Source organism: Sorex araneus, chromosome 1 (assembly GCF_027595985.1).
Source record: "Sorex araneus isolate mSorAra2 chromosome 1, mSorAra2.pri, whole genome shotgun sequence".
NCBI lineage: Eukaryota > Metazoa > Chordata > Mammalia > Eulipotyphla > Soricidae > Sorex > Sorex araneus.
The window spans coordinates 386,306,413-386,322,121 of record NC_073302.1 but is presented as its reverse complement, the minus strand read 5'-3'; the positions used below and the strand labels follow the sequence as shown (position 1 = coordinate 386,322,121).

The following is a 15,709-nucleotide window of genomic DNA, read 5'->3' as shown; positions in this document are numbered from 1 at the left end:
GCCCCTAGTAAAATGTTGGTGGTTGTATTTTGGATCTCATGTTTTCAGTGTTGTGGAGTCTGTGTTTTTGGTTATATAACTGTACTGCACTCCACATTACCAGTATACGTCGCATGATTTTGCATGATGTTTCTTGGAGTTGCATAGTATTCCATTGTGTGTATTTCCCACATCTTCAAAATCCGTTAATCTGTTTTTTGGACACTTAGGTTGATCCCGCAGAGTCTCTTGCCCCCATGCCTAGCTATCTTCACCAGGGCCCCTCGTAGAGGGGAGAGGGTAGGTTGAGTTTCCCTCCCTGCCCTGAGCAGAGCGCCAGCAGGCGAAGACCTCCGGAACCCAGCCACAGCCATGCTCAAGGCCTCTCTCCACATGTTCAGATGAGCCTCATGAATGAAGGAACCAGCAGAGGAACCCAGGTGTGTGGGACATGGGGCTGAGATCTCCCAGCCTTCTTGGATTGGGATGGGCCTCTTCTGCCCAGACCCCCCATTTTCCAGTAGCTAGGCAGTCACACCCAGAAACTGCCCCAAGCCATGTAATCCCATCAATGGCCAACATCCAGAGACTATAAAACCAAGCTCCCCGAAGAGAGCGACGCAGATTCTCTTGCCCCTACACCTGGCTGTCTTCACCGGGGCCCCTAGGAGGAGGTGGGTTGATCTTATAGCCTTATTCTCCCCTTTGGATAACCTGGCAAGCTACCAAGAGTTTCCTGCCTGCATGGGAGAGCCTGGCAAGCTCCCTGTGGCGTATTCATATGCCAAAACCAGTAACAATGATGGGTCTCATTCCCCTGACCCTGAAAGAGCCTCAATGCGGCACTGTTGGGAAGGATGAGTAAAGAGAGCCTTCTAAAATCTCAGGGCCAGGACGAATGGAGATGTTACTGAGACTGCTTGAGAAAATCGACAATCAACGGGATGATGATGATGATGATGATGATGATGATGATGATGATGATGATGATGAGATTGATCCCATATTCTAGTTATTATACTAAGTGCTGAAACGAATAATAGTGTGCATATATCCTTTTGAATGTATGTTTTTGTTCCTAAGGATACACACTCCAAAGTGGAATTGCTGGGTTGTATGGGAGCTCAATTTTAATTTTATGATTTTAAGTATGCTCCCCTAGCTAGCACATGTAGCTCTCTAAAAGAAGAGACTCCTGACAACTAAACAAACCATCAAAAAGGTGATACTAAAATAACTCAGGAGAAATTGTCAATCAGATGTTATAGTTTAAAAAGATAGATCTTAACTCTTGTTCAATCGTAGAACTTATGTTTCTTCCAGGAAATATTTCTACTGAGCTAGAATACTGGAAAGAACAATGGACATTATTGCACTGTTTAAAAAAGGAAACAAATGGTTAGTTTATTAGAAAAGGGAAACTGCTTCCTGGTTCAGCACAGTTCAAAATTATTAAAAGATTTCATGAGCCTTCCCACTTGAGAAGAGAGACTTTAACAGCACTTGTATTGACTTCCTCAGGAAAAGTCTAAAGAGGACAGTGAGCGAGGTAACTCCGAGATGAGTTTTATGTACTCTTAATGAACCTGCTGGAAATATGAGACTTCCTCTCTTGAAACAATCTATTCAGCATAGAGGAAGTTATCCAAGAGAAGACTGGTAACTTGACTTCACTTAAATACCCCCAAGTCTCAGAATTCAAGTACTTACTGGTATTTGTTGACACCTATCCTTAGTGGGTAAAGGTCTTCATGTTCATACTGAGAAAGTCAAAGAAATTTCTAAAACATTGCTTAAGGAAACATTTCCTAGATTTGGCTTACCCAGGTCAATTTATTTTAGTTTTTTATAAATCCATGTCTGACAAAGGGCATGTATTCACAGCACGGAAAGAATTTGCAACACTTAATAGTGAGAAAACCATCCAACTTAACATGGGAAGAGAACAGAAGATACTACATCATAGAGTTTATATAGAATGGGAGTTAATCCCACAAAAAGATGTATATTACTAACGATTACGGAAATGCTAATTAAAACCACAATGACTAATCACCACTCTCCAATCAGAATGGCCACAATAAACAATTTGGGCAGTATCAAATACTGTCACCCCGGTCATTTTAGAGTGACAGTGGAATTTCTTTCACTTCTAAAGCCAAGGAATATTTAGACTCTGTTTTAAAGATTAACTCCACATAGCCTGGAACCCCAATCATCTAGAAAGGTAGAAAAATTCAATTACACTCTATAAAGAATATTAGAGATATAACTTCAAGTAACTTCTGAGTTGTAGCTCTCACTTATTCTCAAAAACAGTGTAACTCTTAAGAAAAATCATCAATGTAATCCCTCTGGGCTGGAGCAATAGCACAGTGGTAGAGCGTTTGCCTTTCATGAGGCCAACCCGTGTTTGATTCCTCTACCCTTCTCAGAGAGCCCGGCAAGCTACCGAGAATATTGCGCCCGCACGGCAGACCCTGGCAAGCTACCCGTGGCGTATTGGATATGCCAAAAACAGTAACAATAAGTCTCACAATGAGAGACATTGCTGGTGCCCGCTCGAACAAATCGATGAGCAACAGGATGACAGTGACAGTGACAGTAATCCCTCTGATCTATTTATAGGAAGCCCATTTTGACCTTTCAGCATATTTCTTATTAGACTCAGAAAGTTTAAAATTAACTAAATATGTTATTATTTTAGACAAGTACTACAGCTAACTCAATAATATAGGAATACTATTTTGTCTCACCCAAATAGAGATTTCCATTCACCCTACTTCCAACACAAATTCAGTCTGGTAACTAGGTTTTAGTAAAAATTGGGAAAGCTGGATCCTCTTTAGATCAACTGCTATTATTTCCTAAGTGGAAGAAAGTTTACCAAGTAAACCTGACCACTCCTACTGCCATCAAACTTAACAGAATAACTAGTTAAATCATCTTTCCAGGATAAAACTAGCAATTAACAGTACTATAAAGCACAGTGACTAAATTAAACTAGGGAGATACTGTTTCCTTCTACATCAACCAATGACAAGGCTCTGCCAGAAAATTAGTTATCATACTCCTGTGTACCCAGTGAGAAACTGAAACAAAAAATAATTAAAAATTAGACACTTCATTTTTCTTAGGAAAGCTAAGTAAGATGCTTTTTACCTGACACTATTCCTAGTAATAGTAATTTACAGATAGCAACGACAACAAAAAAAGAGGTCAACACATTTCCACTGCAAACAAAAGAAAGGGATCAAAGCTCCTACTGCAAAGTTCGCTTCATTAAATGTTGTGCCCTCCAGGGATCAGGAGAGCATTACTCCCACAGTAGACTCCTTTGCTAGCAAGAAGTAGCTCCAGAAGACGGACTTCCAATCATATAACCCTTAAAGATTTAAGGGTATAAATTTCTAGTGGGATACTATGAGGAAAAAAGGTTGGAATATAAGGGATCTCTGGTGATGAATTTCAGATGTAATACGAACCAAGATATGATTTAAAAAGAAAGCTGGACTCAAAAGAAATGGTGACCACGACGCAAAGACATCCCATGGAACGGCAAAAATTATTCACCCAATACCCATCTCATAAGCGGTTAAGAACAAAGATATATAAGACATTGGTAAAACTTTACAAGAAAAAAATCCAACCCCATCAAAAAATGGGGAGAAAAAAATGGACAGAAACTTCCTCAAAGAAGGAATTCAAATGGCCAAAAGGCACATGAAAAAAATGCACTACATTACTAATCATCAGGGAGATACAAATACAAATCAAATGAGATATCATCTCATGCCACAGAAACTGGCACACATCACAAAAAGAACAAGAACAACCAGTGCTGGCTCGGATCCAGGGAGAAAGGAACTTTCATTCATTGTTTTCGGGAATGCCAACTGGTCCAGCTAAATTTATGGAAAACAATATGGGCATTCCTCAAAAAAATTAGAAATTGAGCTCCCATTTGACCCAGCAATGCCATTTCTGGGAATATAGTTTGGGCACCCAAAAACACACAGCTGAAATGACATCTGCACTTCTATGTTCATTGCAGCACTATTCACAATAGCCAAAATCTGGAAACAACCTGAGTTCCCAAGAACAGATGACTGACTAAAGAAACTATGGTACCTCTAGACAATGAATACTGGAATACTATGCACCCGTTAAAAATGAAGTCCTCTGACCTATGTAGAAACCTCCATAGATTATCATCTGTGTCCTCACCCCAAGTACAAGTTCACCAAAGAGTGCCACCCCAACTCCAGCATTCTGTTCACCCAGAAGCAGTTTCTCCATCACACGGACATTATTCCTGGAGTGATGAACTGGAAAAAGTTCCAGCCCTTGGTTCTCTCCCCATTTTTTGACAACTATAAGGTGGAGACGACGCAGAGCTGTGATTCCTTCAGTTTAGCTATGCTTCCTGAAGATGGCCCTGCCATCCTGGACGCCTTGCCAGAAGAAGACAGACTAGAAACCTTAGAACGAGAACTTTGTGAACAGAATATGGAAGTTACATTAACACCAGGAATGATAGAATTGGAATTCCCTGTGCTGGATGACAAGGACTCCAAGAAGGAGAAGGAGGTGAAAGACCAAGCGCTGCCTCTTAAAGTGGGAGAGAAGGTGCTAGAGGAGATGAAGAATCTGCGGAGCAAAGCCATCAACTCGCACTTGATTCTCGAATAAAAGACACCAGCGGGGCCGGTCCTCTCATTTGCTTGCTCCTGGTCCTTGGTACCCAATTACGTCCCAGTCATTTTTTGCAATGCAAATTTCTAGGGAACAAGAAAGTGTGGATGACGGGTATATTTTTAACTGATCAGAATTTGTAAGAAACAAATAAAAGTCATTAGTCTGTAAAAAAAAAAAAGAAGTCCTAAAATTTGCTAATCCTGCCGAGTGAAATGTGTCAGAAAAGAGACAGATATAGAATGATTGCATTAATTTGTGGGATATGAAAAAAATAGTTTGAGACTAATATCCAAGCCAGGGAAAACAGGGGCGAGGAGGACTGGTCAATGGTTGGAATGCTTGCTACAAGTGTGTGTATGTCGGGGGAGGGGTGGAGGGACAGGCTCAGAAGGCAGTTAGGATAGAGAAGGGACCAGTAATAGTTGGAATGACAATAATAGTTGGAAATGATCACTGGCCAAGAACTGAGTGTTGAATGTAGGTAATGAGATAAACATGATAATCTTTTCAGTATCTGTATTTCAAAACACAATGCCCAAAAGGAGAAGGAGAGAGAGAGGGAGAGAGAGAGTGAGAAAGAGAGAGAGAGAGAGAAAGAGAAAGAGAGAGAGGAAAAGTCCCTGCCATAAAGATGGGGGACAGGGAAGGGAAACTGGGGCAATGGTGGTAGGAAATGTACACTGGTGAAGGTATGGGTATTGGAATATTATATGACTGAAATCCAGTCATGAACAACTTTGTACTTGTGTATATCATTGTGATCTAATAAAAAATAAATTTATTTAAAAAAGAAAAAATAAATAAATTGAAATTTAAAAATAAATAAATAAAAAGAGAGCTGGAGCTGGAGAGGTAGCGAGACAATTCTGTGGGTAGGATGCTTTGCCCCACAAGCTGCTGACCAAAATCCATAGCATACTATATAGTCCCTCAAGCATGGTCAGGAGTAATTCCTGAGTGCCGAGTCAGGAGTAACTTCTGATCATCGCTATATGTGGCCCAATAACACACAGAGAGAGAGGGAGGGAGGGGGTATTATATGTTACATTTTTCTTTATACAAATTACAAAAGGCAAAGTCTCTATGATCCCTTTTAAGATGAAATCTTCCCATATTTAATCCATAATATCCATAATCAAATAACTAATATATAGTTTATAATTTCTTTTTGTTTTGTATGTTTTAAGATAGTTGAGTAAATACAAACTGGCATTTACATGGTTATATGTGTTGTTGTTATTATAATAAAAAAATTAAGTTGTTAGATATACTGACATTGTTCTAATCCTGATTATAGAGGGGTAGGGGGAAATCACTGTATCACCGTATCACTGTCATCCTGTTGTTCTTCGATTTACTTGATTGGGCACCAGTAACGTCTCTATTACACTCAGCCCTGAGATTTTAGCAGCCTCTCCTTACTTGTCTTTCCCAACAATTAGAGGCTCTTTCAGGGTCAGGGGAATGAGACCTATTGTTACTGTTTTTGGCATATCGAATATGTCAGGGGTAGCTTGCCAGGCTCTGCTGTGTGGGCCGGATACTCTCCATAGCTTGCCAGGCTCTCCAAGAGGGATGGAGGAATCAAACCTGGGTCGGTTGTGTGCAAGGCAAATACCCTACCTGCTGTGCTATTGCTCCAGTATACCTAAATTATTATGATGTGTGTTAATTCCAATAAAATTATACTCTGGTTATATGATTTGAGTGGTAAGTAATACCGCTCTACTCCATGGGTGTCAGATATAAACCTAATATGGCAATTAGATTTGGGATGAGGGGTTGCTTGTTTGGGGTATGCTTGATTTGATCAAAGAATCAAAACACCAATGTTTAAAATATTGTGATAGAGGCCAAGAGAGTACAACAGGTAGGAGATTTGCCTTGCATGTGTGCAACCCAGTTTCCTCACCCTGCATCCCACATGGCCCTGCAGCACCGCTAGGAGTGTGATACCTGAGTGCAGAGCCAGAAGTAACTCTAAGCATTATTGGATGAGTCTCTAAAACCAAAATAAACAATAAATAAATTAATTAAGTAATTGTGATAAAATCAAATTTTTCAATCTCTAGTAAATTGCTTACTTGTTTAGAGAACCCAAAATTTAGGTTTTTTTTTTTTTTTGGTTTTTGGGTCACAACCGGCGATGCACAGGGGTTACTCCTGGCTCGTCATTCAGGATTTACCCCTGGTGGTGCTCAGGGGACCATATGGGATGCTGGGATTGAACCCGGGTCGACCGCGTGTAAGGCAAACGCCCTACCCGCTGTGCTATCACTCCAGCCCCTCAAAATTTAGTTTTAAAAATATTCTCTACCCCATTCTCTTAATTTAAGAAATTTTAATGAGTTTAAGAAATATTATTATTTACTAAGTTCACAGCATACTCGTGTATTAAAAGAAATTTTAGAAGAAAACACAGTATGACTTCTACACAATATAAAACAAACATGTGGCAAAGCCTTTATGTAACTCATTTATTGATGAAAAAGCCACTACAATATTACAACTGATTCAAAGGAGAATTCAAAGGACCATGCAGATTCAGCTATTTGAAATGTCAAAATAAATTTGCCTAACAAATGTAAAACTTCTACATGTCCATAGGACAATAAGAAACTGAATCTCAAAGTGATATAATTTGCATTTCTATGAACAAGTATCATTTGCATTACTAAAACTACAAATTACAGCAAAGTAAAATAATTCAAAGACAATAGAAGATAGAGACAGGATAAAATCAGATAATCTGGGCAATTCCATTTTTCCATTTAAAACACCTATTATATTTAGTTCTTTACTAAGTCTTCTGCAAGTTTTCCTTTCAAGTATTATAAATAGGGGTAACTGCCAGCGCCTCAAATGTGTAAAAACTATAGGCAGAACAGTGAAGAAAGTAAACACAATAACTGAATGAATTATTTTGCATTATATAATTATATAATATTATATAATAACTGAATGAATAATTTGTGCATTATGTACCAAAAGACAAAACTAAACATTTCGAATACATACAAAGCACAAGATGCCTGTTTTACTAGGATGCTTCCTATGTTACATACATGCTTAAGCAAAGACAGGAACAAAAGTGCTATGAGAAATTTGGGGACAGATGTGTTATATTTTCACAAAGTGTCATGGAGCTTACTTCATGAAAGATAAATTATGGAGTAGGTCCTCGCTTGCACTTCAAACCTGTGATCACCCTTCAACACAAATCTCGCTTGCTTGTCTCTATGTTTCTTTGCTTGTCTATTTCCACTCTGGAGAAATCTATGTTCTCTCTTGAACAAACACTTTTTCATTCTCTCCACTCACATCTTTCTAAATGAGTTTTAGTAAAATCTTTCTTGTTTCATCCCTACCCCCGCACTCCCACCATGCCCCCAAATGGAGTAGGTCCTAAAGAAGAAAGTTTTGTTTTGATTGGGGTAGTCATTTCATAAAGCACTCAGATATAAAATAATTGCACTGTGCACTATAGACATAAGCAGTTTTATTTGATAATTATGCTTTAGGAAAACTAGAGGAAGGGGAAAGGAATACTTTTAGTTATGTGTGGTTGAAAAAGGATCTAGCAGTCCTATTTTGCTGCTCTCCTTCCCTTCTCCTTTTTTTCTTTCTCCTCCCTCCCTCCTCCCTCCCTCCCTCCCTCCCTCCCTCCCTCCCTCCCTCCCTTCCTTCCTTCCTTCCTTCCTTCCTTCCTTCCTTCCTTCCTTCCTTCCTTCCTTCCTTCCTTCCTTCCTTCCTTCCTTCCTTCCTCTTGTCCATTGAGCATTAATAAAACATCCTGGGTTATTTCACTATAGGTAAATTAACATGGAGTTACCCATTTTGGGCATTATCTGATGGTGGGGGAGGGGGTTGGGGGCCACACCCTGGGTTGCACAGGCTTACTCCTGGTGCTTCTTTCAGGGATCACTCCCAGCAGCGATGGAGGTGGGATGGGTGCAGGGGGAGGGGGACTGACCACTGACCATATGTGGTTTTTGAATTAAAAATAATTCTAGTCAGTTTAGAGGTAAAAGTGGAAAGGCTGAGGCTGGGGCCATAGCACAGCAGGTAGGGCATTTGCCTTGCACATGGCCGACCCAGGTTCGATTCCCAGCATCCCAAATGGTCCCCACAGGAGTACTTCCTGAAGCAGAGGCCTGAACATTGCTGGATGTGACCCAAAAAGCAAAAAAAAAAAAAAAAGTGGAAAGGCAGTGAGATTATTTATTATAGAGTCAAACTTGAATATAACAAATTAAAAGGCTAAAAATTTCAGGCAAGAATCTTGCCTTAACTAAAGCAACAACAACAAAGAGATGAAAAGTTAAAGGCAACAGTTAATTGGAAAGAAGCAGGAGAGTGAACAAGAGCCAACACAACTCTTTAATATTTGTCAGAGAAGCAAAGAGCAATGAGGATATATGCATATAGAAACAGATTTCACGGATGTTCTGTTTCAGTGAAAACAAACTTAACTTAAGGAAGGAAAACATCCATTGAATTCAAGAAGACAAAGGATTATTGATAGAGGGTAATTGGTGGAGTCATGAACACTTCCGAGATAGGAAGAGAGAAAGAAATCTAGAGTAGAACAGTGGGATTAGCTGTACTGTAAAGGCAGAAAAGTACAAATCTATTTAAAATATTTAAGAAAGCCTCTGAAAACTGCAATGAAATAAGGAGTCATGCTTCTCTACTACTGGCAAACGTTATTAAATCGATTCCTTGGACTAACACTGGTTATCACATGCTGATCAGAAATTCTAATTTGCTGTCGATGACATCATAGAAATGTTTAGGGTGTGTTGGTGTATCCTATACTGTTAGCAGAGTTTATCTGGTTTTTACAATATCTGATTTAATTCTTCCAGCAGGTGATCAACCTTGTATCAAAAGAGTGACAGCCAAAATTAAGCCCCCCTTTGCAGGGAATAGTGCCAAGTGTTTGTACATTTATTGAACTTTATTGCTTATTACCATTATACCCATGACAGTGATGTATGTGATTTCATTTAAGTGACAAAAATCTTTAAAGATACGGGGTCCGTGGATGAAAACATAATAAAAAGGGTATTTGGATGAAAAGAATACGGATGGCGAGACAAGATCTGTATAATGCTTTCATATCTGACATTCTGTAATTTTAAGAGGGGCCTAGAAACAAGTTCAGGAGTGGATAAAGTGGAAAGTTGTAAAGAATATTTGGAAACCCCCCTCAACTAGTTCACTCAAAACAAGGCAAATGGAACGAAAAGCAATGTAAATAACCATTCCCATTTGGCTGGCAGCCCAGCAGAAGCAATAAATACACAAGGGGTAAAAAAAAAAAGAGAGAGAGGCTAAGTGGCGGGCGGGGGGGGGGGGTAATGGGGTCCGGGAGATAACAAACAAGGCAGAGTGCTCACTTTATTGATAACCATTAACCAACTCCAGAAACGGGAATGATCGTCGTGAACCCACGTCTTTCTTTTGAGAGCATCTCTCTAAGACTCTTCTTTTAATACAAATGAGCTCGATTCTGTTCTCACCAACACATACATAAAGCTACACTCGTTCCATCTGTACCTTCTGCCTGTACTTTGGTGTACCTTTCTGTGCCCACTGGAAATGGACAAATGGCATTAAAAAGGGGGGCAAAAAGAGAGACGGATGGGGAACTGGGCCACTGCAGGGAGGTTTCACCAGGGGCTGCAGCTCCCGGGGCGCCACGCTGCCAACAGCTGGCCGACCAGGGCCACCAGGCTACGCTCTGGTGCATTAACCTTTGCATCCTGCCGGGCAGGTTCAGGGAGTCATAAAACTCCCTTGAAAGGGCGTGGGGGGGGGGGAACAGAAAGTTGTGTGCTTTTCTTCCGGAACTGGAGATAATTTAGTGTCCCAAGCGGGGCAGGTAGTGGCCCGGGAGCCAGAGCTCGCTTTCAGGCCAGGTTGAACCCTCGGTCACTTCTCCCCGCACATTCCTATGTCTGTGACGCCGCGACCGCCGCCCGCCGCCGCCGCCGGTGACCCGGTGACCCCGACGGGCCGTCTGGGGCCCGTGACCCCGGAGCCCCGGGCATCCGGACCCCCCTCGCGGGCGCAGCCGCTATTAAGGCTGGAGGCTAGAGGGGAGGAGGAGGAAGGGGAGGAGACAGGCGTCCAGGGCGCCTGGGGAACCGGGACGGCGGAGCCGCGGCGGCGGGGCTCCGGGGAGGCCGCCGAGGCGGCCGAGGGGCAGGTGCAGGCCCGGGACGCCCCGGCCGCGGGCGCGAGTGGCGGCCGCGGGGACTGGCGGCGGCTCGTGGCCTGGCTGCGCGGGCGGCGGCCGCAGTGCTGCCCCTGTGCGGCGCCCCTTCCCCGCTCCGCCGCGCACTGTTGTCATGGAGGAACCAAGATGGCGGCTCTGGCCTACAACCTGGGCAAGCGGGAGATCAACCACTACTTCAGCGTGAGGAGCGCCAAGGTGCTGGCGCTGGTGGCCGTGCTGCTGCTCGCGGCGTGCCACCTCGCCTCCCGCCGCTACCGAGGTGAGCGGGCCCTCCCCCTGCCCCGGCCGGCCGGGGGGAGGCGGCGACGCGGCGGCGGCGGGAGGCCGCCCCCCTCGCCCAACCCACGCCCACGCCCGCGCGGCCGCCCGCCCGCCTGCCCGCCCGCCCGCGGGGGCGGCGCTGCCCCCACGTGCCCCCCGGGGCCCCCGGGGCGGGCCGCCCCTGGACGTGGGCCCGGCGTCTGGGGCGCCCCGTGAGCCGCCCGGGGCTGCGCCAGGCCCGGGACCCCGCGTGCAGGACGTCGGCCCGGGGGCACCCACGCGGCGCGCTCGCCCAGGGGCCAGCCCCGCACGGAAGGGGGCTCGTGTCACGCTGGCTGTCCCCGGCTGGCCTCTGCCCCGACACCCACCGGGCCGCACTGCTTGTTGGACAGCGGCAGGGGCCGCCCCATATTTCTCTGCCGCAGGGGCGACAGCTGGCAAAAATCGCCCTTGGCCCAGTGCAGGAGATGTCACCCAATGCCCGGTCTCTTTGGGACTGAGAGGCGCAGTTAGGGTTCAGGGCATGCACTTAAAAAATAAAAATCTTAACTGAGTACAGGCACTGGGTCCGATATCTGAGTCGAGGAGGGCAATAAAATCCAGTTGGAAGCAGTTTGGAAGGGGCCTCGGTTGTGGGGCTTGGAAGTGGTATCAAGGAGAAACGGGAATTTGACCTTACTCCAGAATGAAATCTCCTTGCAGACATCAAGGGATATTGATTTGTCCTTGTTGATTGGTTTTTCTTTCTTTTCTCTTTTTATTTTCCCCTGTAAAAATGCCTCGAAGAGGCTGGTAGATGGAGGGAGATTAATACTGATAGGTTCTTTTATTTGGGGCTCTTTGTATGTATTATCCAAGTCGTTATCTTGGGACAGTTCTTGTGACTGTGAGATTTCAAGATGTAGCATGGGGTAGGCAGGTGCACGTCCAACGCTGTTGCAGCTAACTTCACACTCACTGTGGTAACATAGCTTGGAAGAGGGGGACTGGAATCTCAACTTTTTCATCCCAGGAAATCTTTCCAGATGTGGCACCTTTTGGTCAGTTTTGCTGCTTTGTTTTCTCTGGCGCCTGGAAGCTTAAACATTCTCTTGTGTCCTACTAGATTGGTAGTTCATACAAATACATTAAAGCAGTTTCAAGAGGTTCTTTATACCCATTTAGGCTCTGCAGGTCATGTGTGCTCTGACAGAGCATAGGTTCCTCTGCAGTGGCTACAACCGAAGTCCACCACAGTCTTCAAAATAGAGCCAGTCGAGTTGATGCAGTGATTTCTGGGAACTTTGAGGGGAGTCCTTAAATCAGTACTAGTTACTTTATGCTACTTTGTATAAAGTGACAGAAATCTAACTCAGTGTGATGGTTCATGTGATGGTTATGGAGATTAATTCTGTCACGCTTGCTATAGTTCTAAATTAAACATCTAATCTTTCCCTCCACCCCTTTCTTTTTTAAATTGTGCTTTTGTCTTTAGAAAAACATCGATACTAAGCTTTATGTTTGGTTTCCATATTTCAGCCTTTCAAGGACTTTGACCATTAGGGAAAATGAGTCATTGTAGCAATCTGGGGCTGTCTCCTGAAGCTGTAGTCAGCAGATTCTGTAGGTGCTTCATTGCCTGGAGTGTGAAACTGCCCACCTGGTGTGTGTACTTCCCTAGACTGAATGGCATTAACCGGAGCCAGAGCTGAGTGGGAACAGTAATGATTAACAGAAACTTTTTAGCCATCCTGTGCTTTCTCCGTTTAAAACCACTCTTTACACAAAGCCACATGCTTGAATCATGATAGCATTTAAATCTTTAAAGTAAGGAAAAATCTTACATTAGAAGTAGAGGTTTTAGCTGAATATTAAATCTCCAGTATGTGGATATGAGTGTGCCTCAAGCAAAGTTGAGAGAATACAGTTAACACACATCCAGTATCTCTTGTGTTACAAATCACAGAAACTAGAAGGAATTACATACTAGAAATTAAAATTTGGTAAATACTGCGTATTAATCTTGAGCGTTTATATTCTAGGTGCTATTACACTAAACTTTTCATGTTATTAATTCATTTTATCTTTATATTTCTGTTGGGTGAATATTGTTATATTTAATTTTCTTCCCAGTTCAATTTTTACATATCTTATCAGGTTGATTTTTTTTACTTTGATTGCATGCCGAAGTTTTAACAACATTTTTTTTTCACTGTTACATAAAATAATGATGTGTCTTATAATCACTAACCTTAGAACAGTATTACTTACATTTTAAAGGGGAGGCATAGGAGGTTAAGTTACCTAAGGATACACAATTAGTGGCTAAGCTAGGACTTTGGACAGTTCTTCGATTTACTGCTTTCTCAGAGTTCAGACATTGGTTAGCTATAAAAAAAAAAGAGTGGAAAAGCATTTTCTAAAGAAACTAGATGAATCCAATTTGGAATAGCATTTGTAATGAGGTACTCTTAGCTTGGCTAGAGAAAAATATAAATGCGGATTTTCAGCACAGATTAAAATATAAATTGCTGAATTTTAGCCAGTAAAATATTCTTCAGATCATATAATAAAGCTTATGATCTGGTATTTTGTAATGGTAGTAGAAAACAGACAACTTTGGTAGGATGTGTCAATGCAAAGAAGAGTGCCAGAGGAATTTTATTCAAAGAAAAGAGAACTGTTTATTTAGTGCATCAGGTATTTCCTTTAGTTCTTTTTTTTTTCTGCTCAAAACATACCTTTCTGTCATTTTTTACTTTGTTTTTAAAGTATCATTCCGTTATAGAAAAAGTATGCATAAAACCCTGAAATTTTAGTTTGACTACCAGAAAGTGTATGCTTAAGATAATGAGATGAAGACAGTTATTCATCTAGAATTTTCCAAAGTGGGTAGTAATACTAGGGCTGAGGACACACATGGTGCTAACCTTGGGTGGGGCACTTTCTATTTGATTAGAAAAGGTAGATTTCTATGGGGAACACTGAGTGATTTTTTTTCCCCCCGAAAAGGAAACAGTAGGTGAAATAAGTTTGGAAACTTCTGTTAATTGATCTTTGAATTGGAAATAGCTGTACTAGAGAATTCTATTCCTTTAATTTGCCTTTCTTAAAGAGGTGTGATCCTATTTTGACTTACATGAATACTTAGCAACTTTAGTCTCAAGATATTTGCAGTTGCACTGTAGCACTGTAGCACTGTCATACCATTGTTCATCCATTTGCTCAAGCGGGCACCAGTAACGTCTCCATTGTGAGATTTGTTGTTACTGTTTTTGGCATATGGAATACTCCAAGGGGAGCTTGCCAGGCTCTGCCGTGTGGGCAGGATACTTTCGCTAGCTTGCCAGGCTCTCCGAGAGGGACAGAGGAATCGAACCCGGGTTGGCCTCGTGCAAGGCAAACGCCCTACCTGCTGTGCTTTGGGCCAGAAAGATAACATGCCTTACAGGTGCTGAACCTTGATTCGGTCCTCAGCATCACACATGGTCTCTGAGTCGTGTCAGAAGTGATCTCTGAGCACAGAGTCAGGAGTAAGCCTTGCATTGCTGAGTATGGCTCCCAAAGAATTACAAGCAAAAAAGGAAATAACAACTTTCTGGTTTTCTCTTTTGGTTAGGGTTTTTCTGAATAATTTTAGAAAGGAATTTATGAGCCAGCATAATTTTTATGTATAGTATACATAAAAAATATTTTTATTATGTATACTAAAGTGGCACATTAAATTATTTTAATATCTAGATTTGCATTTAATGATTTGATTTAAAATAGTTCATTTTCAGGAAAATTATTTATTTATTTGAGAATATGGAATTTGGTGACATTTTAGATCACGTTTAATTATTGTTAATGAGATTGCAATAGTATTTTTATTATTTAACACAATTAAAAAATCTCTTGCCTATTCAGTTGTTTGATTAGCAGTTCTTTAATTTTACAATAATTCTTCATGTTATATTCTCCCTGATAAACAGCAAATATCATTTAGGTCTTCTGTCTGAAACTTAACTGGTAGGGTCTTAATTTCAGATACAAGGATTATTTTTTAAAATAAAGTTTGCATCTCAAACACATTAGGAAGAATTATCATCAAGCAGCATTTATTGGCAAATTAAAAATTTGTTCTCTGGAAATACTAGCAGTCTTTAAAATATCTGTTTGTATTGCCTTTGGTTAGTGACTACTTCAAATCTGGTTTTATGGGATTTTTCTAATAAGAGTTTATCAGATTAGATCAGTTGTTTTCCACTAGCCGATCTACTCAAAAGCAATGTTGGAATAGTAGTATCAAGGAGGAAAAGAGAAACTGCACTTTAAAATACATTTTCTGCTAGAGAAAAGAATAATTATTTTACGCTATTTATATAGTACTTCCATCTTCACAAAATTGTGTTGATAACCCTAACTAATCCCACACACTGAAGACTCATAAGGGTGTGTTTCTCTTTAGGCTCTGTTTAATCAAGAACTCAAATAACAACCAAAAGGAGGAAGGGAGTAAGAAGAAAGCAAAGGAAGAAAAACTCCCTAGTATGAATACTGAGTTAT

General features: G+C 41.7%; 1 protein-coding gene across 1 annotated transcript in view; it reads left to right on the top strand.

Annotated features, from left to right (window-relative positions):
* Positions 1 to 10,824: 10,824 nt before the first annotated feature.
* The window catches only part of CASD1 (CAS1 domain containing 1), a 40,940-nt gene continuing 36,055 nt past the window's right edge, over positions 10,825 to 15,709 (top strand). Inside the window, exon 1 of the mRNA XM_055118652.1 lies at positions 10,825 to 11,180. Coding sequence (XP_054974627.1) covers positions 11,048 to 11,180 — 133 coding nt within the window. The 5' untranslated portion in view covers positions 10,825 to 11,047. The remainder of the gene's footprint in view (positions 11,181 to 15,709) is intronic.